Source organism: Acinonyx jubatus, chromosome C1 (assembly GCF_027475565.1).
Source record: "Acinonyx jubatus isolate Ajub_Pintada_27869175 chromosome C1, VMU_Ajub_asm_v1.0, whole genome shotgun sequence".
NCBI lineage: Eukaryota > Metazoa > Chordata > Mammalia > Carnivora > Felidae > Acinonyx > Acinonyx jubatus.
This window is the reverse complement of record NC_069381.1, coordinates 175,530,166-175,557,549: the sequence shown is the minus strand read 5'-3', so window position 1 is coordinate 175,557,549 and position 27,384 is coordinate 175,530,166. Positions and strand designations below refer to the sequence as shown.

Here is a 27,384-nt window from a genome sequence, read left to right as displayed (position 1 = left end):
TAGTGATCTTCTGTATCATGCTCAGACCATCTGACAAAAATTCTTATCCAATGGAATGGAACCTTTTCCCCACGGGTTAAGCCAGATCCCTAAACTACAGAAACTATAATCACCCAGTAGATGGCACTAGTTGTGCGGACTACTCTTTTTATTCCTTTTCTATCCTTAGTCCCAGGACCTAGGTCAGAGATGTTACTCTATTAGGGTTGTATCTGAAACAAGACTAGCCCCACATAGCAACCAAGTAATGCCTTGCATGTTACTTGTGGAAAATATTTAGCTGCCCTTGCACAGAACAAGACTGCCATCCTGTAAGTAGTGGGATCTACTGGGCATTTTTAGGAATGTTTACCATGCCTCGACCACCCTACTTGTCACTTTGGCCAGCCTCACTCCACATAATAAAGTAGGGGGCTGAGGAATGCTCTGGGAGATAAGAGGAAGGTAGAAGATACTGTAAACATGTACTTTGCTGAGATAAGCAATAATAAAATCTACTTGTAAAAAATTCAACAGAAACCTAGGGTGAAAAAGCTTTTTACTTTTAGGCCCAAATGAAGCTAGGTGACTCCATTATAAATAATCTGATCTTAGTATGGACATAATTTGAATAGTTCTATTTGAACCTAATTCAAAACTCAACAATGCTCACATCTAGAGGCCATACTGAAACCCTACTCTGCTTGGGACTACCCTACTTTACCCATCAATTCTGTGCTTTGGAGACATATGCTTCTAAGTACAATTTTCCCATGTTTTACAAACCAGAATTTTGGTATATTCTAGCTTCACAATAATAAATGAAACTAAGGATGTATGGAGATATGCATGTGCCTTTTCAAAGCAAAGTTATTTCTGTATTGGGGGAAATGCCAAGGACAAGACACAAAAATCTTCAGGGTCATTATCTCAAGTGCTGCTCTACCAGACCTACACTTACAAAGTCCCCTTCTGGTCCAGCAGGGAACCAATTCCTAGTCCTAACAAGTTCCTGGGGAAAATCTCCTACAACTGGCTTATAAATCATTGCTTCAGTTTTACTCAACATACAGTCAACATATGGACAAGACACTGAACTAACTGTACGTCCAAAAGGTTTTGCTAGAGTAAAACAAAATTTTTTGGCTGAAAAGGGTAAAGAACCGGTTTCTAAAGCCAGGCCAACTCCTTACATTGAGGTTGTCAGTAAGCACACGTGATAGTGAGGACTGTGGGGTCTATTCGCAGTTCAATAGCTAGTCTCCAAGCTTTGGGTTGGCGTGGTCCTAAAACTCGGGGAGTCACACTGCAGTTGTGGGTTACCTACCGAGGCCTTTCAAAAGGCTGAAGTGTCTACCAGTCAAACTTGTTAAAACGCTCATTTTACTGCATCATACCAGTTACCTCATACTGGTAAACAGCCCTTAAAAACATCTTTGGGTTGAATGTTCTTAGTGTGAAAAGTACTAAATAAATGGCTTATTAGGAACAGTCGGGCTTGGTTTTCTCCAGTCTGTTTCTTACTTTGTGATCTGTGCTTTGAGAAACATCATTAGACACTTTCAGCTCAGAAACCTGGAGTAATCTGGTCACAATATTTGAACAAAAGTCTGGTGTGTGCCTAATAAAACAAACTTCCAGGAATTTGGAGAAAAGTTGAATACACCTGGAAAGCAAAATGTTTTTCCTAAGCTTCTCCCTGAGGACCTAACAACATACCATTCATGGCAGTGCTGTTTTCCAAAGGTCACAATCAGATTTCCTCAGAAGCATACCTTAACTGTTAATCATTAGGACTTCTTTGCGAAATGTGGGAGTGTTTTAATTACCCTGACATTTAATCATTGGCTGAAACCTGGTTTCCACCACAGCCAAGAACATCTGCTTTTACCCGTCATACAACCAACCCCTACCAGAGAACTGTCACCCTCTTTTCTATCAGAAACGTAAAGACTCATCAGATAGGAAAGGGGGGCAAGTGCTCCATGTTGATACTGCCTTTTCCACGGTTTTCAAGGTTTGTTGTCTCTAGACCCTTTCCAAATACATTAGAGAAAAGGGTCTTAAGAGTCACAGCAGCCTAAATTTGCTTGGAGCAAACAGTAATCACTTTCTAACAGAAAAGGGAAGTCATTTCAGTAACTGAAATTCCAGATCTATATAAACTTAAAACTGCCGTTGTGTCTTCACACTGATGTAGAACAGTCAATCTGTACCTCTGAGAAAACTTTTCAGGACTAGTTAACCAGCTACCTCTACTCTAAAGATTCTTTTTTACTAACCTCCCATCTGTTTGTTTTCAGCATCATCCCTTTGGCATTATATTACTCAACCCAGCAAATTAAACATTCTTTCAAAATGTTAAATGATCAAAATATGAGTGGCAAGTACTCAGTGCTACAGATACTCAGGGCATCAAATTAAACTGTCCTCAAAGCTAAAGCAGATTCCTAAAACTACAGGAACAAAGCAAGAGCTGGTAATAAAAAAGCAAATCCTGTGTAAATGCCTAGGGGAAAGCACACTGCACCCTTCACTATTACCCATCATCTTCTGGCCTTACGAACTTCTGGATCGTAGTAACAACCCAATACTGGCCCAAAGAGGAGGGGCCAGCTGGCCGATGACACTTCAAACCTCTTCAGAACTGTTCTGCCAAAATGAAATGGGACCCAATCCTAGCAGCGTGTATTGCTATACTAAATGATTTTTGTTTTCGGTAGGTGTTTAAACATTTAAAAATTCACAGGTGAAAGCACCAGGAAAGAGGAAGGTAGAAAACTTTCTTCCTCTTCTTGATGAGTACCGTCCAAGCAGACTGGTAGGGCAAATATTCATTATGGATTGTAATTCACTTGGGTTTTGAAGGCTTCCCTTAAGAAAAAAGAGATTTGTTAATAAATGATAAAGAACACAGAACAACAAGATTAAATTACTGAGGCAAATGTCAGTTACAAAAGTAAAAGCTTAGATCTTTCTCTATTTAATATCCATGTTAAAGGGTAACAGTATTTCCACACCTAACTGCATTTTTTTCTATTCTTGAGGTATGATTAGAGGACAAACATTTGACTGCCTATGGTAGCCAGAAACGATTCTGATCGCTTACATGGGAAATCCTCAATAACGCTATAAAGGGATGATATTACTTACTTGTTTTTTCAAGTTGGGGAACTTAAGGCTCACAGGTTTTAAGTGTCATAATTTGCCTACCATCATAGGTGAGGAGACAACAGGGCTGGGATTGGAAGCCCAGCAATGAGCTCAACCTGAGAGTTTACTCCTCAGAAACTCCAAAATACTTCCTTTTAAAATCATCTTTAACACTATATTCTCCCATAAACAGCTTACAGTATTATCGCTCCTACTGCTACTTAGATTTTATAAAAGGTTTTTTTAGTATTTTAGTATTTTTTTTACTCCAAGCATTTGTAATTTTGTGAACATCTTAAGAAAATATTAGTCACAAAGCCAAATTAGCTACAATCATTGAGTAGATGATTAAGGAAGAACTTCTAGCACACATAAACCCCAGTTACTGAAGTACTATGAACCATAAATAAGTCCCTTGAGATTAGTCATCATCCACGTCTAACACTCTCCACAGTGCCGAACATGCAGCGTGTAATGAAATCGTTAGATACACTGAATTAGGGTACGTGAATATTCTGGCGCCAACTTTTATATTCGAAGGCTATGGAGTTCTTAATAAAACAGAGTCTACTTATTTTGTGACTTAGGTAGGGGAAAAAAGACAGTGACAAATACAGAGCTAAGCAGTCGCCAGGCTGAAGCAACCATTACAACTACGGTAAAATGTGCTGGCTCTCCACTGTAAATCATTCAAAGAGCAAAAATAAGGTAGGTCTGTTAACATTAATGCAAGTTTTATTCAAGAGATAGTACTGAAGAACTGAATTCTAACAACAGAAAAATTTACCAGTTATCCACTCTACAGTAAAAAGTGGAACTGGGGACCACTTAAAACACATAAATAAATTCTACCTTTACATTTCTGAATAAAGCTGTATTCACTTGAGAGAGAGAGAGCCATGTAACTTTTGCTGATAAGGCTTTGTGAATTGTGTTCAGAAACTCTTGACAACACACACATACATACACTCTTCAAAGAAGGCAAGTCCCTAGGATTTTCACTCCAGGATGAGTTTCTGTAAGTACTTAGGACTCTCTGACTTAAGACTGCATATTTCTACACGAATTCGATTTGAATTGCCTTCATTCTAATGTCTATCCATCACAATTTTTAATAATTAAATCAACATTTATTATGACTTTATAACTCCCTCAAATTACACGTTAATATTTGACATGGTAGTTTCAAAAAATAAATATTCAAGGCCTCAAGTTTTAAATTTTCCTTCAGTGTAATGCGCAAAGTAGATAACAAATATTAATAGGACTACCCTAAAATAAATGCAGCTTTCTTATAAAAATTACTTGTTATAATACAGTTTCCATTCTGTTCTGTAATTCTGACAAAGAATATATTTTTTGGTAATAAAACAAGAGTTTAGAATGGTTCAGTCCTTGGAAAACCTTAATGGCAGTCACTCAGTGAAGACATCAATCATTCCTAGAGTCCCAACTCAAAAATTGCTATTAGCATTGACTGAGTTTTTGTGGTTTTTTTAGTGGTTATTGCTTCAGTTGGCAATACCTGAATTTAAGACAAAAGAACATCTCCCACTAAGCCTTATTTTAAATATTACAAAATGTATACAGAAGATAGACTCATAGAGGCTATAATGCTGATATCTTAAGTAACTCACCCACGAAATGGGTGCAGGCTTTTTAGAGGATAACCATAGATCTTCTGGCTCTAAAAATAAATGCCCCTACTTTTCAGAGTGTTCCCATTCTTCAAATTCTTCAACAGGAGACTTGAGCAGCTTAACAGTTTTGCTATAAAAACAAACCACTCTTGTTACCAAACCAAAAACAGAAAAGGAAACTGATAAAGGACACAGTTTTCACAGTTAACGATAAATAAAAGTGCAGTAAGTGTTCAAGTAGGGCATGTAGTTTAAAAACTACATGTGAGTATTTGGCATAGGTCATCTTTTAAAGGCTCTCCGAGGGTCCCTGCCATTACTTATTGTGGTCATGACTGTTTGATTATTAGCCGTTCCTTGTAGCTGTGGATTTGTAGGTCCCCGGCCATTGCTTCTACCAGCATATGAAAATTGGCATCCCCTTGATTCTGGGCCAGTTTGAACCCCATTTCCTAAAAAAGAATATAAAAGTTCGTCATCATTTTCAGACACTGACCTAGATCTACAGAAGTACACCTATCTGAAGTCCTAACGCACACTATTAATGCTAACAAGTAGTATTAGAGAAAACAAAGGCCTTTATTGTTAAACTACTGGAAAAAACTCAATGTGGGCTTTAGGTTTTTCCAGATGTATGATTACTGTAAATACATTCACTTGATGCTGATCAGCAGGGAGACAGAAATAGATGATTGGGCAATAGAATGAAAAATTAGTAGAGTACAAAAGCAAAGGTAATGCACTGCCTACATTGTAAGGGAAAAAGAAAAAAAAAACAAAGGGGAAAATGGTGTATGAACACTGGCATTAGGTTCAAACACGGTTAATAATACTTCAAAAGAACAGTGTAATTCTAACTTTGCAAAGAAAAGACAGCAAGGTTTCCCACAATGTGATGATCACCAGCTGTGCCAAAACACGCAGCCCCAGGTCAAATAAAACTTCAGCCACCCTAACAAACTCCAATCCCAAAGACTTTTCCTCAGTTATTTAAGAATAAAAACTTCAAAAGACCTTTAGCACAGCTGTAAGCACCATTAACATGACATTTGAGAGTATTTGAGGTCTTTGTAAAGGCGATTCTTTTAAAGAGGCAGCTATCAGCATGTGAAAAATTAAGATTGAGCTATTAGTCTAAAGAAAAAAGGCTTTTGGTGTGCCAAAATGACCAGTAATTCTGCACCTATTAAATAACCACTAGATCACAGAAATTTTGTTTAAAAAAAAAAAAAAATCAATGGAAAAACATATTATGCATCACCAAAACAGATTTCTTGTTATTAGCCACTGTTTAAATATAGAATGTGCTCTGGAGGTGGGTGGGGGGATGGGTGGAATAGAGGGGATTAGGAGGACACTATCTTCATGAGCACTGAGCACACATGGAATTGCTGAATCACTACATTGTACACCTGAAACTAATGTAACACTGTATGTTAACTACACTGAAATTTAAATTACACAAATAAATATATGTGTAGAAACATTTTTAAAAAATGTGCTCAATAAATTAGCTGAAGAAGGTATCTGCTATCTAGACAATCAGTTATTTAGGAATTCCCTGTTAACCAGCACTTCCCTTTTAGTGCGAGTCTGTGCCTAAAGACAATTTTCTTCTAAACCTTTCACAGGCTACAGTCTCTTAATTCTTAACATCTGATCACAAATACGAAAAAAAAAAAAAATCTTACCCACTGGTCCAAATGTACCTGTACCCATATTATTATTCATGGAATTATTCTTCTGTTCATTTTGTGCCTAAAAAATATGTTTTTAATTTAACCAGTTAAAAATCTATTAAAAAATTATTATAATAACATGTTGTATCCACTCTTTAATTGTTAAAGCTTTTTGGTTTTTGGTTTTTTTTTTAATAAATTTTTTTAAAGATCTACCCAAGTCCATTCAATGTTAACATTCAGGAATATTTCCCAAATCTTTCACAGCTTCTGTTACATCTTACTGTATTTTCCTGACATTACTCCCTACTCCTCAAAGTACTAAATGGCATATATATTTAATACACGATACTAAAGATACATATACAGACTCACAAAACATAGAGAATAAAAATACTTTAAGAAGATTTTTTTTTCAACTGTCTTCATTATACCCTGGGTACGACAGGGTTGGACACCTAGTCACAGAATTAGAGTACCCAGTCGAAATTAGCCTAACCATAAAAATAGACTATACGTGTGGATTAATTACCCCTCTGCTCTGTTGTCCTCGATAATCTGGGTTGGGTTCACTGAAATTTGGCACTTCTGAATAAACCATACAAAATCTGAAAGAAAATAAAGCACAAAGTTAAATGACTTCTAAAATAATCAACCTTTCTTCATAGAACATGCATAACTGATAGGAAAGAAGAATTTAGGTGTCAAACGAATTAACCAAAAAGCAACATGCTAACTACTTATACAACAAAAACTTCCAAAATGCTATTTTGTTCCATAAAACAAAGTAGTTGAAAATATCCAACTGCCTACATGTATAAAACATTCTATTTTTTTATTTTAATTCTGTACTGCAAAAAATAAATCATGTCAAAGATCAAAGACACAGAAACACATCTTTGTGCTGTTTTTCCATATAGGCTGATGCCACTGAACCATGTTTAGGGTTCCAGAGGGGTTTTTCCAGCAGTGGTGATGGATTTGCACTGATCCATTCACACACTCTCATCCAGTCCCTCTTTTGACCAATCACTGTGAATCTGCAAAGATAATCATTCACGGTTAAGAGTGGAATGTGCAGGTATGAATAAAGACAAGTGGCTATAAAGACAAGTTTATCCCAATGCTTCTTGTAGGTCGACTATGGCATATATTAACATTACACATAAGCATTTACTTAGCTCCTCACCCCATGAAAATCAATTTTGGCAAATCCTAGACTGACCTTGTCAGTCACTAAGAACCAACTGACCTCCAGTGGTTCTTCACTTAAGTGACCTCTATTATTATAAATACTTCTGTACACATGAAGGTCAGGACAAGATCCTAAATCCGCTGATAATAACGATGCTAAGAGCTTTCAATAACATGTTGCTCTAATACTATTCTAAAAACAAACATAAGTGAATTCTACTTTTTCTCCTAGCAAAAGCAAAATGTTGTTTCTGATCTTTAAAAGCCAGCAACATTGCTTTATCTTTTCCAAAGAATCTTATCCCTGTAGTGTGGAAGAGTATCTCCCCCACAACCCTTTTTTCAGTGCCACATGTGGCTTCTCTTTAAAAATATCCTCCAATGTGATGGGCATTAAGTAGATATCTAAGCATTAACCAAACAGAATGGATTAATGATCTGGCTCATTGCTAACACAATACTTTATGAACACATCCCAAATGTCTAGGCTGATATGGAGGCTGAATTACCTTTACACCCCTAGAGAGGATGGTTCCTCCAAGTCAGGGTGGAGATTACGAGGGTAGTAGTGTATGGAAGCTCGCATTGTGGCTGCCTGTACGGTACCTAGACTGTGGATAAATACAGGACTTCAATTGTCATCGCTGTAAGTCCTTTTATCACGAGTACAATTCACCCATAAATGAAAAGAGATAAATTTATGGCCTGAAACCTAGCTTCTTACCTAGCTGCTTATTTGGCAATTCCCTAGAAGAAAGAACTTATTTCAAATGGCACTGTGACACCTGAAAGCTGCACATTCCCAAAGCCTACAGAAATGGCCCCAGCGGAGCTCGTCTCAAGTGCAACTGGATTCTCTTTGCTGGGGAAAATGGACATTCTCAACCACAAGAAACAGAATAGATGGCTATTAAACTGGTACATACGTGTAAAGTGGTTTCTACAGTCTGCTGTGGAAGGCATTCAGTATACCAGTCAAGAAAAGCCAAGAGAAATTTATTACAGTTAATACCTACCAGTTACTCTGTAGATATTTTATGCAATGTATTCAATTACAGGAAATGCATTTTAATACTTACTCCCCAATTTTTTGAAGTTCTCCACCCCTTCCAGTATAAAGTGTCAAACACCCTTTCCACATGGAGGCATACCTAGACAAAAAAGAAACATCAGTTCTATAGAAACACTTGTATGTCCTTCTACTTAAGTAAAACTTTATCCTTTGGTTTTTTTTGCATTAGGGTTAGGTGGAGATCAAACTCTGTGTTTATGGTAATAAATCAAATACAATTCATCTCATTTTGATTGTTACTTACAAAGGAATACAACGAAAAACAACTGCCAAATTCTGACATAATTGTCTTACCTATAACTACCCTTAGAGAGTTGAAAGTCTTTTTTGCAAGGTAATAAGCATTGTTATACTCCAAAGATCACATCTTTAGCCAATTAACAAAAGAACTTTCAACTGTAGAGATTTAAACAGAAATTATTTTTCAATCACAGAATTTATAAAAATCAACACCAAGTGTTTACTTTTACACTCATTTACTTGGTCTACTCAGAAATTAATAGAATAGTTTTTCCTCTGCCTCCTTAAAACACATAGGGTAGATAAGCTACTGAACATTTAGTAAAATTTAATCAAGGACCTTAAAAAAAAAAAAAACTCAATCTCTCACCTATCTGCCTTTCCAAATCTGCAATTTTTAGCATCAACTTGGCTGAACAGATTATTTATTCTGATCAACTTTGAATGCACACAGCATCATTAAATATTCCTACACACAAATCTAATAGAAATGTAAATTAAACATTATAAAATCAGTCCAAGGTTTGGTTTTCAGTTGTTCTCCATACAACTACAATGGTAACCTTATGACTTAGAAGGGTGAATTATAACTAAATGTTGTTTAAGTATAGTGACGGTTCCTCTTTTAATATAGGTTAATAAACACTTACTAGTTCCATACTATATATTCCTCTTTAGTAAGGACATATTTATTAAAGACTCCAGCACACTCACACTATACAAAAAGTGACTTGGAAGAGATAGTGCACTAATATTTCACCTTGGTAGCGTAAAAGTTAATGCACATTGAGAAAAAATTGGAAGTTACTACAAGTAAACATTTAACTGGCACTTGTGTTTTGGGAATGAGATCAACACTAGCAGGGTGTCCTGATAAACCTATGAATATTCAAATTACCATTATTTAGATGTATGCCTTTCTTCGAAAACTACTGTTCTTAGATACAACCTGAATTTAAGGGCCTTCTAATAAACAGGCCAGACTCCGCTGGATATGTTATTTTAGTAAGTAAAGTATAAATATTTCCGTTTTCCAGAAGACGAAGTTAAAGAAGTGTATTAACCTCAAGGTCACACTGTAGTTAGAAAACAGTGGAGTTTCTTTACTTTTGAATTTTCCTTTAAATTATATTCCTTGAAATTCCTGTACAAATACTATACAAATACTGAATTTAGTTTTTCCACAAATTTTTTGAGGGCCACATCTATGTGTTTTCCGTGACTACAAAATATGAAATATCTGAAATGGGATGCGGTTTACACTGTATAAGATACTTTTAATCACTGGATGAGAAATACTTTGGCAGCCAAAAAAACTTTAATTATGCTAATCCTCACCACACCCTCACAGGCAGGAATTCTTTTGTGTAAGCTACAGATATGGAAATTTAAAAGACACGATTAGTGTCCTAATGAGTCACTGTATGAGAATAAAATGTCTACGTTCTGACTCTCACTTCCTTCTTTGATGACACTGCCTCACTTCCTGAAGATGTTGTAAGGCCTGGAAGATATTATCAAAGGGCTCTAACCTCCTCCATTCAGGGTGATCCAACACTTCTCTGAGATTCTATTTACTTTGCCAACATCAATCTCCACCCACTTTTCTTATAGTTGTGTGTGACAAATAAATTCTAATTCTACTGACCACAGAACTTCCAAAATCCATTTCAAGACCCTTTTCTGACCTTATACCTTCCTAATTTAAATACCTGGTAAATTTTTAAAGGCAGGATAATTGCCAATCAAAAAACAGACCAAAAAAAGGTGTGCTAAATTATTTTTAAAGGCCAATCAGCCAACTGAATCTTTTGGATGGAGGTAGCAGAGACCTCTTTCTGCCAAACATTTCCTGCATATCATTCTGGTTTTTGTACTATGCTGACCTTACAGCAATAGGCACAGGAAATTACTCTCCAGAAGGTGCCTTCCAGATATTGTCAACTTCCTCTCTTAATATTTACATCCGAGTACAAATTTGACACACCACAAAAACTGCTAAATTGTTCAACTACAATCTTATGTTCTCACTGTCTAAATAAAATATAGGCAGGATTTCAAAAGTCACTAAAAAGGGGGAAAGGTTGGAAAAGAGCTGACAACTGTATTCAATAATTTGTGGGGGGAGAAAAGTATTGACTATATTAATTTTATCAATCTACTAAAAATACTCAATAATCCCCGAAGAGTATTTAAAAATCTACTTAACCTGTAAACTGAGGGGAGAGTGGGTTAGATTCCCTGGTGAAACTGAACACTTTTACTGGCGAGGGTATTACATCCCAACGCTGTCCACTATCTAAAGTTAACATCCAAGGGGCTCAAAACTGCTTGGAGGCCCACAGAAAAGAATGGAACTCCAGAACTTGCCAAGATCCCCCATCAGGCAATGATTCGGCAGACTGCTATTTTGGAAGCATTCTCCCTCCTCCCCATTTTGTGCACACCTACCCTCTGGTCAACCGAATAATATCCCCTGGCTGTATAAGACCTCCGATTTCATCCCACACGGAAATAGTGATGCTGCCCGTTTTATCTGCTACTTTGCATGATCTCACTTCATGGCCGTCTTTGGTTTTGGTCACGCGTCCTGTGAAGATTTAAAAATCAAAAGGAGGGAAGGGGTGTATTAGATGAGGACTTCCAGAAAGGATCTAACTCCTCCTCCGGGATCCAAACGCAGTGGAAAGGTGGGAAGAGGTCGAGCCCCGGGTTTTCGCTGCAGGTTGGATCCGAGCCCCGGCGGGGGCCACCAGGGCCACGTGGATGGGGGGAGGGGAGGGGGAACGGAGGAGAGGAGGAGGGGAGCCCCCGGCTAGCAGCGGCGGCGCCCTTCCCTCTTGCCCCAGAACGCAAGGGGGCGGAGGGGTGGGCTGCAGACCCCACTTACCTATCTCCAGGACAATAAAGACGACATTTAAGTTTTTCAGTCCGGGCTTAATATCTTTTATAAAAAGAGGTGGGTCGCTGACCCCATTCATATTGAGGCAGGTGCGGCTACGGCTGCGGAGACGCGTGTGGGCAGGGAGCGGGACAAAGCTTCCCACCCTCCCGGGCAAGGGCGAGGGCGCAGGGGAGACTCTGGGCGGGGGTGGCGAGAGAACGGGCAGAAAGCGGTTAGTCAGGGATCACGGAAACCAGCCCAGACGGCACTGAGTCCAAAAAAAGGAAGGAAAAAACCGGGCTCACAAGTTTAAAAAGAAAAAAAAGATGAACTAGTCCACACGCAAACCCCGCTCCCAACGGGGCGACAGGAAGGCAAGCGTGCGAACCGCCTCCTTTGGGTAAAAAGGGAAAAAAAAGGCAGCGAGGGGACGTCTCTGCCCTGAGTCCCCCTCACAGTCACAGTCACAGCACACACAAACACACACACACACACCACACGCGGGCGCGCGCCCAGTCTGTTCCAGGCTTCGAGAAGAGACAGACTGTGACAGCGAACCCGGAGCGGAGACCTAACAACCGCGCACTCAGCGTCCCAAACAGCGACTGCCGATCGCACCCGCGCGCAGGCTGGACCCCAACCCCGGCTGCCACGCCCCTTGTGACGTCACGTAGCGTCGGCACGCCCGTCGCCCGGCCCTCCGGGCTTGTAGGAAGAGAAGCGAGGGGTCCGGAACCGTCCGGCGTCGTCCGCGCAGCCTCACTCTTTCCTCCCCGGCTGTCAGCCTGGGCCCCGCCCTCTCAGCCTTCCAATAGGCTCTCGGCCTCGCCCCGCCCGTTCCTGCTTCCGCCATCGCTGCGCCGCGTCCGCTTTGCCCTGCAATTTTCCCCGTGCCGGTTTCTAGTGCTCGCTGTCCAATTTCAGGGTATTTTTGCTCTCGCTCAGAGTTCAGACGTCCACCCCGGCCATTTAGTCCCGTGGTCACAAGGAGCAGTTGCTGTGTTAGGACTCAGTGGGTACGTTAAAAAAAAAAAAGTGTGCAGTTGAGTCCAGGTTTAGGCCAGGGTAACTAGTTGGGTGGAAGGAAAAAAAAAAAACAAAATAGGCAGGGATGGGTCTTTAGCCACAATGCTGGAATTTTAGTACCAGAAGGGAACTGAAGATTAATTCGACCGCCTCTTTTTAAGCATATGTAAATTGAGGTCCGGAAGGGTGAGATATTTTGTTGAAAGTCACCCAGCAACTTGTGAGCAAGCAAGACTTCAACACCAATCATCTGACCTGGTCTTGGCACCTTGGCACCTTGGCACCTTGGCACTGTAATAGTAGGCAGATAAGTAGTTAAATTCCTTTGCAAGTTTCTTATTTTTCCTTCCCCTTCCCCTCTTACATGTCACCCCTTTGTCACTTTGCTTTTCTTCTCTATGCTTTTTTTTTTTTAATGGACTTATTTTTAGGGAAGTTTTAGATTCACAGCAAAATTTAAAGGAGAGTATAGAGATTTCACATATATCCCCTACTCCCATGCATGCTTGTCCTCTCTCATTTTCATGTTCCCCAGTGGAGTGGTACATTTGTGATAGTTGATGAACCTACATTAACACATCACTATCCCCCAAAGTTTATAGTTAACCTTAGGGCCCACTCTTGGTGTTTTATGTTTTATGGGTTTGGACAAATGTGTGATAACTTGTAGTCACCATGACAGCATCATACGGTGTAGTTTCACTGCCCTCAGAATCTGTGTGCCACTTACTCATCCCTCCCTCTCCCCCAGCAACCACTGATCTTTTTACTGTCTCCCCAGTCTTGGCTTTTCCAGAATGTCATATGGTTGGCAACATATAGTGTGTGACCCTTTCAGATTGGCTTCTTTCACTTAGTAACGTGCATTTAAGTTTCCTCTGTGCCTTTTCATGTCCTATCAAGTTATGCATTTGTTTTTATACATCCAAAAAATCCTGTAACAGCAGTTAGAAACCCTGAGAAATTATAACCTGGAAAAAAAATGAATAAAGTTTTCTTTACCTCTTTGCCCCACATAGTGGAGAGGCATGTGCTTTAGAAACAAACCTGGGCTCCAACTCCTTAACTGTGTGACCTTTGGGAAAATTGATTAAGCTTTCTAGTCATAATTTAAAATCTGAAAGATGAAGCTGGCCTCAGGGAATTACGTAGGATCACAAATAGTCTAACCAGTGCCTAGTAAATAGTAGATACTCAATACTATTTCCCCCACCTATTTTTTATTATTAAAGAAGAGAAGGGGCGCCTGAGTGGCCCAGTCAGTTAAACATCCCACTTTCGCACAGGTCATAATCTCACAGGTTTGTGAGTTCAAGTCTGCCTACAGAACTCTGTACAGACTGCAAGTCTCCCTGCAGAACTGGCTTCAGATCCTCAGTCTCCCTCTCTACCCCTCCGCAAGCACACACACGTGCACTCATCTGCTATCTCAAAAATAAACATGAAAAAAATAATAAAATAAAGAAGAGAAGAACAAGAGTAGCTTAAACTGTGATTGCTTAATCCTTCCATCAATCCTATGTGGTGACTGCTAACTTTTATCCCCAATTTACAGATGATGAAACTCACCAGAGACCACATAGCTAGAGAATGGCCAGACTCAGTTTTGAATCTAAGCAATCTTGACTCCAGAGCCCTCCAGCTTAAAGGTAATTTTTAGACTTAAATTACAGCAGTAGAATTAAACATTTTAGTAGTACAATGCATCTGTAGGGCTTTAAAGAATCATCTCCTTAACTATTTGTGATGGTGACAGAAATGTTGAGAAGAGTCAGAATTTGCAGGGCAGAAGCCTTAATTTTCCCTTGATTCTTACTTAATATTTTTAGATCAACTCCCACTCCCAAACATCTGCGAGGAAGTGCCATAGATATATTACAGCCCGAGAAGAGTTTCAGAATGATCAGATTAATGGGAGAAACAAGACATTCTTAAGGAAGCAGAAGCTCCCATCACATGGACAAATAAGGCCAGGAGCCAAACACACGGGTGTAATGCTAGAAAGTGGTGTGAAATAATCTCATAGGTATGATTTCAACATCAAATAAAACAAATGATGAAACATGTAATGGCAGAACCACATCCATCCTCAGGGCTCCCAAAGACTACCATCACTTCAGATCAGAAGCTCTGATTCCACCAAGATTAATCTAGCGGGACTTGATGCTTCATTTAGATTTTACTCAAAGGTATGTTCTTCAACACAGGCAAAAACGTTCTCACAGAAGTAATTTTAAAAAAAAAAAAAAAAAAGGTGGACAAGATCTTTCAAGGATTAACAATAGATAGGAAACCAATTAAGAATGTTGGGCACCATGTAGCCGAGAGTTTGGACAAAGCAAATTAGCCACTCCTTGCAGCCTCAGTCATTTGTTCCCAGAAAGGGGATTAAGTAGAGCTGCTCAGACTAATTTTATTGACACTGATAAAGAGGAACCAGTTAGGAAACCGAGCCCCACAAAAGCAGAAGCTGATGCTCCTCAGCCCAGCCCCGCCCTTACCCCACTGGAGAGAACTCAGCCCAAACATCTACTTCCTTCCCTGACTAACTCAGCTGTTCTCAGAAAGGAAGTGGCAACCAAGTGCTTTTTCATTCGCTAAAATTAAAGACATCTGAGAAACAAGATGGTGTGGTCAGTGCTGGAACTCTTCAATCCAGGCCAGTTGGTTTCAACGAACCCCAATCACTCCTCAAGAGTGGTGGTTAACAAAAAGAGAAAGGGGCTGTCTAGAAAAACAACAGTTGCCACGCAGATAATCTTTCCTAATGTACAATTCAATGAAATAAACAAAGATCCTTTGTCACTGAGGACGAGTCAGTTAGGTCATAATGATTATACCGCTGATTCTTTACTACTTTCACAAGATTACTTCATGATTTTCCTTTTAAGACTATTGTTCCTCAGGCCCTCCTCATTTGCAGAGACCAAACATAAACTTATGAGATAGTGAGAGGCTAATGGCCAGAACCTCAAGACCACCATTCCGTGTAAAGAAGATATTGTTTAGTGAGATCCAGTACAATACAGAAGGATATCCATCAGAATCCTGTACATAAGGTTCTGGTTATCTGGGTCCTCAGTGACAAAGGTTTTCCTGTAAATTTTGCCACCGCCCACACCCATGCTCACTAACGTGTTTTGCTTTCTGGGATCACAAAAATCATTTTCACTTTCGTTGCATTATGCATCCATTCAAAACTATTACAACATCAAAATAGCTGGCCAAGGAAAATAGCTGACCAGTAGTGTTTGAAATTAGACATCTTCTGTGGTGAAACTAACAAAAAATTAACAGGAACTACAGTGTTCTCATATTACAGAGGTGATCTACTTTGTAATATAATTGGCAAGATCAGCAAGAAATGGTGTTTTCTTACTCTTCTTAAAAAGATTTAACCAAAAGACTCATAAGTAATGTTTAGTAATATTTTCAATATGTAATGCTAACTCACTGAGCATTTTCTATGGGCCAGGCATTTTATACTTATAAGCACTTTATACTTACTAATATATTATTTAATAATTAATATACAAGAAGTTATTAATATATTAATATATTTAATAATACACAGGAAGTCATTTTATAGTAAGTTATGGAGCTACGATTTAAAACTGTTCCATGAAATAGCTTTATCTGTAAAACAGGTTATCTGCCCTTAAAAGTGCATTTCTTTGGTTATCTAAGTGGGTAATTGGATTTTTTTTTGAAGGCTTTGTAGTTCATAGTGATAAGTGAAATTACACATTACTTAATTCCTAATGTCTGATTGCAGTGGGGGCAGTGAAGTCCCCTTGTGAGGAATAACTTTGTAGTTCCTCTTGGGAAGAAATGCATCCCTAAGTAGGTTAATTCAACTGAGCTAGATTATCTTTTTAATGATAGCGTGAACAACTTTGGTTTCTGTGTTCTAAAAAGTTTCTTTCAAGTGCACCACACATCTAAATAACCGCCTGAATTTATTGTTTATGCAGCTGAGAAAACAAAATATTACTGTCAACTGAACTCAGAATTCATAAAACAAAAGCCTTTCTTTATTGGGAGATTTGTCTAACTGGAGTATGTATCATAATCCTCAGACTTAAAGGAACATTGTAGGAAATGCTACAAATCACACATACAAAGAACATGAGAAGGTCTCTGTTGAATCAGAATTCTTTTTCATACTGTGTGTCTAGATGCCTCAAAAAGAGTCACTTGCACGCACTGAGAGATGATTAGGGAAGAAGGTAGAGCCCTCATGAATGGGATTGATGCCCTTATAAAAGAGACCCCAGCAAGTTCCTTCAGCCCTTAGGCCATTGGGAGGATACAGCAAAAAGACAGGCAGGCCCTTACCATACACCAAATCTGCCAGTGCCTCGGTCTTTGACTCCCCAGTCTCCAAAGCTGCGAGAGATAAATTTGTGTTTTAGAAGCCACCCAGTCAATGGTATTCTGTTAAAGCAGCCCCCATAGACTAACACATATGTAAAAATAAATAAATCGGGGGTAATTTTCAAAATCAACTCTCCTGGTTTCAGAATCGCATTCCTTAACATACTCTAGTTGGCCTTACAAGGAGCATGTAACAGGTTCCCGTAACATCCTGCCTGAACATGTTAGGGTAGAGGGCTCGATGACTCTTCATGGAATGTTTATTCTCTTGGTTTGCCGATAATAAAAATAAATACCTTTTCTTATTGCAGAACATTATACCATTTAATCTTTTTTCTTCTTTATTTATTTAAGTAATCTCTGCACCCAATGTGGGGCTTGAACTCACAACCCCAAGATCGAGAGCTGCATGCTCTTCTTATTTTAGAGCATTATATGGGGTGCCTGGGTGGCTCAGTCAGTTGAGCATCCAACTTCAGTACAGGTCATGATCTCACAATCCGTGGGCTCAAGCCCCACGTCGGGCTTTGGGCTGACAGCACGGAGCCTGCTTCAGATTCTCTGCCCCTCCCTCGCTCGCACTCTCAAAAATAAGTTTTTTTTTTTTTTTAAATCAACCTATAGAGCATTAAAAAGCTCACGCACATTCTCTCCTTTCACACGCATTCAAGCAGGCACGTATGTCAATAAGTAACCTGGAAGAAACAGCCAATGCTTCCATACACACCCCTAATTAAGAGTATTTTCCATGTGGACATGGAGTGTCTGGGTTGGAAGAATGCTTACATGTAGATAATGTACTCTAACCCCTTCTTTTTGTATATGAAAAAAATACAGGCCCAGAAATGTGAACAAGAGTACCACTACAGCCCCTAATGAATTAATGGATCTCAGTAATAATCATTATCATGACAAGGGGGACATCCAGTCCAAAACAATTAAATCAGGATCCCTAAAGGTAGGACTCAGGCATCACTGTATGCTAAACCACAGCAGGTAAAAAGGGACTTTTTTCCAAAATATTTTCCTTATTTTCCACATACCTATTAATACTCTGGAACACTATTTCCTTTACTCTAGCTTGAGCAGTCCTGCACTGAGATAAATTTCCAGAAATGAAATTACTGAATGTATAGTGAAGACTTCTGACATGTATTGTCAATTGACATTTTAGGAATTTTGAAGAGATTTATACCCCCATTTGCCCTTTGTATATTCATCAAACATAGTTTATTAACTTATTCAACAAACCTTTATTGAACAACTACTATGTGCCAGCACTGGGACTGCATCAGTTAAAAAAAAAATCAATACAAAAATCTCTGACTTCATGGAGCTTACATTCTAATGGGAGTAGACAGAAACAATAGACTAAATCAAGTTATATAGTATGTTAGAGGGTGATGAATGCTAAGTTGGAAAATGAAGCAAGGGAGGGAATTGAGCAGGAATGACTGGTGAGAGTGGGCAGGAAAGATGACATTTGAGTAAAGATAAAAAGAAGAGGAAGCCATCGAAAAGGCTCAGGCTGCCTGGCTTTTTCCAGGAACAGTAAGCAGGTTGCTGTGACTGAAGCAGAGTGAGCAAGGAGAATGTGTAAAAGATGAATGGGAAGGGGACATATCATATAGGAGGACTTGGACTTTGACCCTGAGACAGGAATCTGTTGGAATGTTTTGAGCAATGACCCACATGCTAATCAGACTTAACAGGATCACTCTGACTATAAAAGGAGCAAGGGTGGAAGCAGGAAAGACAGTTAAAAGATTATTGTATAAATCCATTTGAGATATGTTGTGGCTCGCACCCAGGATGGAAACAGTGACCTTGGTAAGATATGATAAGAATTTAGGTCTATCTTGAAGATAGAGCCAACAGGCTTACTCTCTGGTTGTAAGCGGAGTTTGAGAAAATGAGATGCATCAAATATGACTTCCAGACTTTGGGTCAGAGCAACTGGAAAGAAAGCCGTCACTCACCGAAAAGGGGAAGACTACCAAGTGGAACAGTTGGGGGGATGTGGAAGGATCCAGAGGGCCACGTTAGACATGAAAAACTGTGAGAAGGAAGAACACCGCAAGGAGAGCGGTGTCCCGGATGCCAGGTGAACCGAATGTTTCCGTGAAGAGGTGGTGATTGTTGTGTCAAATGCAGCTGATAGATGAGGTGAGCTAAAACTGAGGGTTGATCAGCAAAAAGGAAAGTCATGGCTGACCTTGACAAGAGCAGTTACGCTGGAGCTGGTGAAAAGCTTGAATGGATCCAGTCGAGAGAGAATGGAAGTCAAGGAATTGGAAATGGTAAAACAAGGATGCCTAACTCTTTTGAGGGGGATTACTGCAGAGCAGAGGAGAGAAAGGGGCCAATAACTTAAGGGGAAAGTGGAACAAAAGAGATTTTTTTTTTTTAATATATGAAAAATAATATCATGACTGTGGGCTGAAGAGAATGATTCAGTAGATAGAGGGAATTTCTGGAGACACCTTCTTGTGCTTGAGTAGATAAGAAAGGGTGGGAGCGAGCGGCCCTGTGAAAGGGTTGATGGGAGCATGGAAGATTCTAGCACTAGGGGAGATGCTAGTGGGTGGAATGTCGTGGTAGTGTGAGCGTATGGAAATCCTCTTCCGGTTGCTACTACTTTCTGAGTGAAATAAGCCAGATCATCCATTTAGAGTGAAGATGGGGAGGAGATGCTGGAAGTTTGAAGTGTGGAAGAGGATATGAAATCGTCAGGGAATGTGGGACAGTGAGTGAACTAGGGAAATGTATTACGATTTTACAACAGGACCGATTTCTTACTTGAAGGCAATTCACAGTAAATTTAGAGTTAGACCACCACACGTAGTTTTGTATTTTTTTCTTCAGACATGTTCATCTGTGAAGGTTTGGGCACAGACTAGACTGAGACCTACTGAATCTCCAGTGTTGGAGTTTTGACAAGTGATAGTAACCCTGTTTTGTTTACAGTACATGTTGTACAGATCTTTCCTGGTTTGTGATTTGCCTTTTCCTTCTATCTCAATTTTTTGTACTACAGTAACTGTTTATTTTCATATGGTCAAATCTATTATCTTTTCCTATGGTTTCTTCCATTGAGCTTTTACTTGAGGGAGTCCTTCCTCAAGAAGGGATGATATAAACTTTCTTCTATACCTTCCTCAATTTCTTATGGTCGAATTTTAACTCTTTAATCTATCTGTATGTATGCTGTGATGCAAAGTTCTAATAAAATAGTCTTTAAAAAGTTTCTTCTTCTCCACATTATTAAAGAAACAATTCCTTATCCTTGAGTTTGTGATTTCTTTAAAATATCTTTCTATATTTTATAAGTTCTAGTTCCAGGTTATCATTTCTAAGTTACTAATTCTCAATACTTAAAATGCTTTAACAATTGTATGTTCATAATTCTTCAGGATCAGATAAGGCAAATACCAGCCTCCAGCCTCTCTGTTACAGACATTCTTTAACCATTCTTACTTATTTTCCTGGAAAATTCTGTCATGATTCAAAAACAGACCCCTCTCAGGATTCTTTGGAATCAAAAGAAGCCTAAATTTTAATTTGGGAAATATCAATTTCTTTATAATATTTAAGTTCCCAGGGGCGCCTGGGTGCCTCAGTCAGTTAAGGGTCCGACTTTGGCTCAGGTCATGATCTCACAGTTCGTGGATTTGAGCCCCGCATCTGGCTCTGTGCTGATAGCTCAGAGCCTGGAGCCTGCTTCAGATTCTGTGTCTCCCTCTCTCTCTATCCCTCCACTGCTCACCCTCTGTCTCTCTCTCTCTCTCAAAAATAAATAAACATTAAGAAAAATGTATAATATTTAAGTTCCTCATTCAGGAATCATGCTCTGATTCTCTATTCTGGTCTTTTAAATTGTACCGGGTTGATTACTCATTCATGTTTTTATACACTTCAAATCCCCCTGAGATACAGTTTTACTTTGATTTTGATTTTGCTAGAATGAGTCCTCAAGTAAACTCCCCAGAAAGAAAAGCAGAAGGTAAATTTCTGACACTTTACAAAAAAATTTTGTTTTCCTCTTATGCATATGATTTTTGGGGCAGGTATAGGATCTTCAGATTGTAGTTTTTTTCTCTTGATAGTTATCTCTAAGTTCAATGGATAAAATGTTCCTTGAAATACTACTATGACAAGGGGAAAAAATGGAAAACAACCTGTATGTCAAAAAAAAGATTTATTAACAATAAGTTAGTGAATAATTAGTAGGGAAGTCTGAACTATTTTTAAAATGAGGTAAATATATGTACATGATAAAGAAGATTATGTGGGGAAAAAAATGAGGCTGCATAATAATATGTGTATTATGATTAGATTTTTGAAAAATAAAACCCTACATGGGTATATATCGGTATATCTGTTTTCACATCTATTTATCGGGAAGGACACATCAAACAAATATTAACAAATCACAGTGGGTATTAAAACCAGTGTGTGTGGGAAGAACTTTCACTTTTTACTTTCTGTACTCTTAAGTTATTTGAAGTTTTAAAATTAGGTATTATTCTTAACAGGCATATAGTTTTATACAGCCAGTGTATACATTTACTTCACCTTTCTCTGCACCTAAACTGTTGACCACTCCCTCCCACAAACACTGGGCTGGGTGCTTCTTCAAGTATTCCCATGACATACTATATTGATTGGAATTCTACAACTTTTCACTTTAATTTATAATTGCCTTTTAGTCCATTTTTTCCAAGCAGACTGAAAAGTCAGGTACTTTCCCTATTTCATCAGTTTCTGTTATACCTTATGAAGTAATTGTTCAATAACTCTTTGCTGCAAATGTCAATGATCTGAAAGAGAATGTGTGTTATGTAGTTCTCCGGAAAGTAAAAGAGGCAGTGTTCGGTAGATAGAAAAGAGAAGTGATATAGGCATAGTGGAAAGTCCTGAGGGTGAGTTGGGTTCATTGATTGGTAAGCCAGTCCACCCTGGGAATGGTTCCCTTAACTGCCATCTAAGTAGGTCAAAGGGAACAAGGTGGAGACCCTAACTGGAAAAACTATTCAAGAGAACTAAGAAGGTCACTGGCCCTCTCCATTGGGGGAATTCCACACCTAGATAGGAGAGTATTATGTCAGGGTCTTTCTCTGGTAACCTAGCTGTTCACATATCCTCTGTGGGCAGGAGCCGTAGGAGTGGCGTGAAACTTCTGAAGGGGAAGTTGGAAGGCAAATAATCGTGGTAAAGGCAAGAGAAAGCAGGACTTGCTTATTAGGGAAAAGACCAAGCTGTCCCCAAAATGAAACGCCAAAAAGTATATATACATCTACATGCGGAGCGTAAATAACATGGAAGTTCACGTCCTTCTCATGTTACAGTAAGGTGAGCAGTTCAGCTTGGCAGGGAGTCTCTACTCCATAGAGTCACTCCAGGATCCACCCTCCTTCCATTTATTATTGCTTCACTGTTCCCTGAGGTAATCTCTTCATCCCTATGGTCAAAGTTAGGTTGTGGGCACATTCAGTGCTCCCACCTATGGAAAAGGCAAAGAGGAATTCTAAGGCAAGTGGCTTATCTTTTAAGATCGAGATGACCCAGAAATAACACATTACTTCAGCTTACATCCCATTAGCTAAAACTTAGCCACATAATCATATCTAGTTTTGAAAAGAGGATAAAGATGTAGTCTAGCTGAGTAGCCATGTATCTAGTAACCATCCATCTATTTTTATGGAAGAAGGAAAATATAGGCAGGGAAAAACCAGGAGTTTTTGCCATACAAAGAAATCAAATATTGTGCTCGTAAGCTGACTGATAAAAGTGGCATTGAAACCCTAGTGGCCATGAAATGCTGGTCTAAGACTACTAATTTGTGTGCAGTGCAAAAGCTAAGGCCTGTGGAAGTAATTTAAAGCTAAATGCGTTTAATTTAAAGGATTGTTTTTTTATTATGAGATAACGTCCTATTTTTTTATGTTAAAATGCCTTTGATACAGTGAGAATGGCAGATTGCATGTCTTTTTTTTTTTTTTAAGTAAAACAACATTGACAGTACTACATCAGTATTCCCACTTTCCATTTTGTGTCTGTGTGTTTGTTGAGATTTTACTGATCCTTGAAATGTTTATACAGGACCAATGTTCCATATGACAACCAAACACAGAGGGTCAGCAGAGAGGCCAGTAATTAGGATGGTTATTATCCCCTACTCTTCCCTCAACATGAAGATGGCATCTCACTCATAGGTTAGGTTTTCTAAACTCTCCCTGCTGGAGCTACCATCGTCTCCCTCTCCATAGCCAGTTAGGTTCCCCTCCTCTGGACTCCCATAGTACTCTTTACATGGTTCCACCATAGCATTTATCCTACTGCATTGTATTAAAAGTTAATGTTTCTCCTATTTGAACATGAGCACCTCGGAATAGGGACCCTGTGCCCATTGAAGATACTAGTTCTTTTTGAACAGGAAATATCTGTATTAGTTTGTTGGGCCCGCCCCAGCAAAATACTACAGTCCTAGGTGGTTTGAACAACAGAAATTTGCCTTATCACAATGTATCATTCTAAAGTCAAGGTGCCAGCAGGATTGGTTGCTTCTGAGGCTTCTCTCCTTGGCTTACACATGGCCACCTTCTCACTGTATCTTCACGTGATCTTTCGTTTGTGGGAAGGGATCCCTGGTGTCTTTTTATGCACCCAAATGTCCTCTCCTTATAAAGACACCAGTCAGACTACATTAAGACTCACCCCAACAGCCTCATTTTAACTTAATCACCTCTTTAAAGGCTCTGTGTTTAAAAACAGGCACATTTTGGGGGCACCTGGGTGGCTTAGTTGGTTAAGTATCCAACTCTTGATTTCAGCTCAGGTCATGATCTCACGGTTGGTGAACTGGAGCCCTGCACTGGTCCCTGTGCTGACAGTGTGGAGCCTGCTTGGATTCTCTTATCTCCCTTTCTCTCTGCCGCTCTGTCTCTCTGTCTCTCTTTCTCTCAAAATAACTAAATAAATTTTTAAAAAACCAGCACATTTTGAAGTACTGGGAATTAGGACTTCAGCATATCAGTTTGGGTGCAGACATAATTCAGCCCATAACAACATCTTTATGATCTTTGAGGATTATAAACTAATCAATGTTTTTATTATTGATTGATTTTATTGATTAGTTTTTTATATTAGAGTGAGCAGGGGAAAGGGGCAGAGGGAGGGAGAGAATCTTAAGCAGACTCCACACTTGGCACAGAGCGCGATGCAGGGCTCCATTCCCTGACCCTGAGATTATGACCTGAATCGAAATCAAGACTCAGACACTCAACGACTAAGCCACCCAGGTGCCCCCATGTTTTTATTTTAAATCAAATCAGTTCTACACATAAATGTAGAAGTAGAAAGTCAAAATCTCCTTTCATCTCACTCTTCATGGTAGTCACTCCCAAAAGTTAGAGGTAATCAGTGATTCTGGAATGAATGAGTGAGCAGTAAGGTGGTCCGCTATTACACCTGAGGAAAATGAGACACCAAAAGGCTAGGCAACGGTTTTAAGGTCGCAAAATTACTTAATGGTAGGAGGACCGTAACCCAGTTCTACCAATGTCTCACCTAACATTCTTTCTACTGTCCTGTGCTACTTCTTTTTAGCATTTAATTGTTAACTAGAACTTGTGTTCGTCATTTTTAACACTAAAGTGTGTAAGCTGAAGATTTTATATCTTTCTTTAAAAGTTACCAAACTCAACCAATGTAAATGCTTTTCACTTATAACTTGTCTTAGGATCTTCATGCAGCAAGAAACAGATACTCATTTAGATTAATTTTCAGGTACCTGTTGCTGCGTAACAAATCTTGACAAAACTTAGTGGCTTAAAACAGCAACTACTTTATTTTTATGATTCTGTAGGATGGCCGTATGAGAGTGACTTCTGATGGCCTCGCCAGCAACCACACAAGGTCTCTTACGGCTAAGACTCTGGAACTCACACAGCGTTGCTTTTGTCACCGTCTGTTGGTCAAGGACAGTCTCAAGGCCAACCCAGATTCAAGGGAGTGGAGAGATAGCCTCTGCATCTTGATGGAAAGGGTGGCAACATCATACTGCAAAAATGCATGTGGATACAGGAAAGTGTGACTCATTGGGGAGCATTATTATAATGTTTTTCCGTAGCTGACATTTCCCACAGGATAACATTCTGCTTGCCAGCCTTCCTGTTATGCCCACAGCTTCCTTTAAATAGGGGTGCTGGGGTGGCTCAGTCGGTTAAGTGTCCAACTCCTGATTTCAGCTCAGGTTATGATCTCACGGTTGGTGAGATTGAGCCCTGTGTCGTGCTCTGCGCTGACTGCAGGGAGCCTGCTTGGGATTCTCTCTCCCTGTCTCTCTGCCCTTCTCCCACGCTTGCTCTCTCCCTCTCTAAACAAACAAACAAACAAACTTTAGAAATAAATAAACAAACAAATGGAATAGTTCATATGGTTTCATACTTTGTACTGTGTAACTCCACCACCTGGCTGTAAGGAGTTGGACTGGAAATTAGTGCTTATATTAGTTAGGATTAGAACCACATTCCAGTGAGACAAAATCCCACATGGCTGGGTTTAAACAAGATAGAAGTTTATTTCTGGCTCTTGTCAAAGTCCAGAGGTAGGTTCTTCAGGATTGGTATTGGCCCCTTCTGTCTGTTGCTCCATTGAGCAACAGTACCTCCCATTTTTAAGGTTGCCTCATGATCCAGTATGGCTGCCAAAGCTCAATTATCACAACCAATTCCACCCAACAGGAAGGGAGAGGGGGAGGAAAAATAGAACCCACTCTATTTAAGGATATTTTATGGAAGTTACACATCCATCTTCCTCTTATATCCCATTGGCCTGCACTTAGTCACATAGCCATACTTATCAACACAGGAGATTGGGAAGTGTACTGGTGGCCATGTGACTGGCCAAAAATCCAGAGTTCTATTACTACAAAATAAGGAGAGAGTAGACACTGATGGGTGATCAGCAGTCTCTACCACATGCTTGACCTAAAGGCATGTAATGTGGCCTGGTATGAGATATATGCCCAACAGAGATGTATGATTTATTAACTCCTTCCTTCTGCAAACATAGTATACATTGTGTCCTTTCTACAAGCCAAGCACTGTTCTAGCTACTAAAAATAGGGTAGTAAACAAAGCAAAGTCCCTGCCTTCCTTCAGTTAATAAACTCTAGTTGGGAAAGATAGGCAATAAACAGTATATTGTAAAATACTGACTTTGTGCTGTGAATAATTGGTGTAGGCAAGGGGATATATAGTTAAGGCATGTGGATAGGAAGGGATATTTATTTTAGGTAGGTGACATGTGAGCAGGGACACGAATGAGGTGAGGAACAGCCACGAAGTTCTAGGGGAAAAGGCACAGGCCAAGAGAACCGTGAGTTCAAAGGCCTTGTAAAGCAGGAGCATGTTTGGAATGTTTGAAGTAAGGAATCTGGCGTAACTAGAAAAGGAGCTGGGGGAGTGATGGGAGATGGGGATGTGGAGATAGCCGGAGATTAGACTATAATAAGGACTGGGTAGTGGAGTGTAAGATATGCTTTCTTTAGGAGTCTGAAAGCAAAGTTGTGTCAGGGGTTCACAAGGTCACCCCCAGGTTCAATAATTTGCTAGGAGGATTCACAGGGCTCAGCGTACAGTCAGACTTAATGGCTAAAATAGTGACAGGATGCAGAGCAAAATGAGCAAAGGGAAAAGGTGCATAAGGCAAAGTGTGGAGGAAATCAAGTACAAGCTTCCAAGAATCTTCAGTGGAGTCACACAAGAGGAACTTATTTCCTCCAGTGACAAACTGTGACAACAGGTATGAAATGCTCTCTACCAGGGAAGCTTATTACAGACTCAGCACCCAAGGTTTTTTTGAGGATTGGTTTCATGGGTGTCCTTTTCCTGGTCCATGCCAAATTCCTGACTGCCAGATAGAAAGTATGTATTTAGCATAAGCCATTACTTACGAGAGAGAGAGAGAGAGAGAGAGAGAGAGAGAGAGAGATCACGAGTGGGCAAGGGGCAGAGAGAGAGGGAGACAGAGTATATGAAGCAGGCTCCAGGCTCTGAGCTATCAGCACAGTCTGATGAGGGGCTCAAACTCATGAACCACAAGATCATGACCTGAGCCAAAGTAAGATGCTTAACT

General features: G+C 39.5%; 1 protein-coding gene and 1 long non-coding RNA gene across 4 annotated transcripts; one reads left to right on the top strand and one right to left on the bottom strand.

The window, feature by feature from the left end:
* Window positions 1–2,926: 2,926 nt before the first annotated feature.
* NABP1 (nucleic acid binding protein 1) lies at window positions 2,927–12,609 on the bottom strand. 3 transcript variants are annotated; one of them, XM_027054396.2, is made up of 6 exons: window positions 12,460–12,609; window positions 11,409–11,547; window positions 8,725–8,796; window positions 6,984–7,059; window positions 6,464–6,530; window positions 2,927–5,224 (listed from the first exon to the last, which is right to left on the bottom strand). In XM_027054396.2, the coding sequence occupies exons 3-6, from the start codon at window positions 8,784–8,786 to the stop codon at window positions 5,055–5,057; spliced, it is 375 nt and encodes a 124-aa protein (XP_026910197.1). In that variant the 5' UTR covers window positions 8,787–8,796; window positions 11,409–11,547; window positions 12,460–12,609; the 3' UTR covers window positions 2,927–5,054. The 3 variants fall into 3 exon arrangements, with proteins under 3 accessions (XP_026910197.1, XP_026910207.1, XP_014933152.1); XM_027054406.2 differs by having other exon boundaries at window positions 12,337–12,463; XM_015077666.3 differs by lacking the exon at window positions 12,460–12,609 and adding an exon at window positions 11,848–12,453.
* A 58-nt stretch (window positions 12,610–12,667) lies between these two features.
* On the top strand, window positions 12,668–26,945 carry LOC113597663 (uncharacterized). The gene is made up of 3 exons (XR_003418457.2): window positions 12,668–12,857; window positions 14,423–14,516; window positions 25,112–26,945. It is a non-coding gene; the product is annotated as an uncharacterized LOC113597663 (long non-coding RNA).
* The last annotated feature ends 439 nt before the right edge of the window (window positions 26,946–27,384 follow it).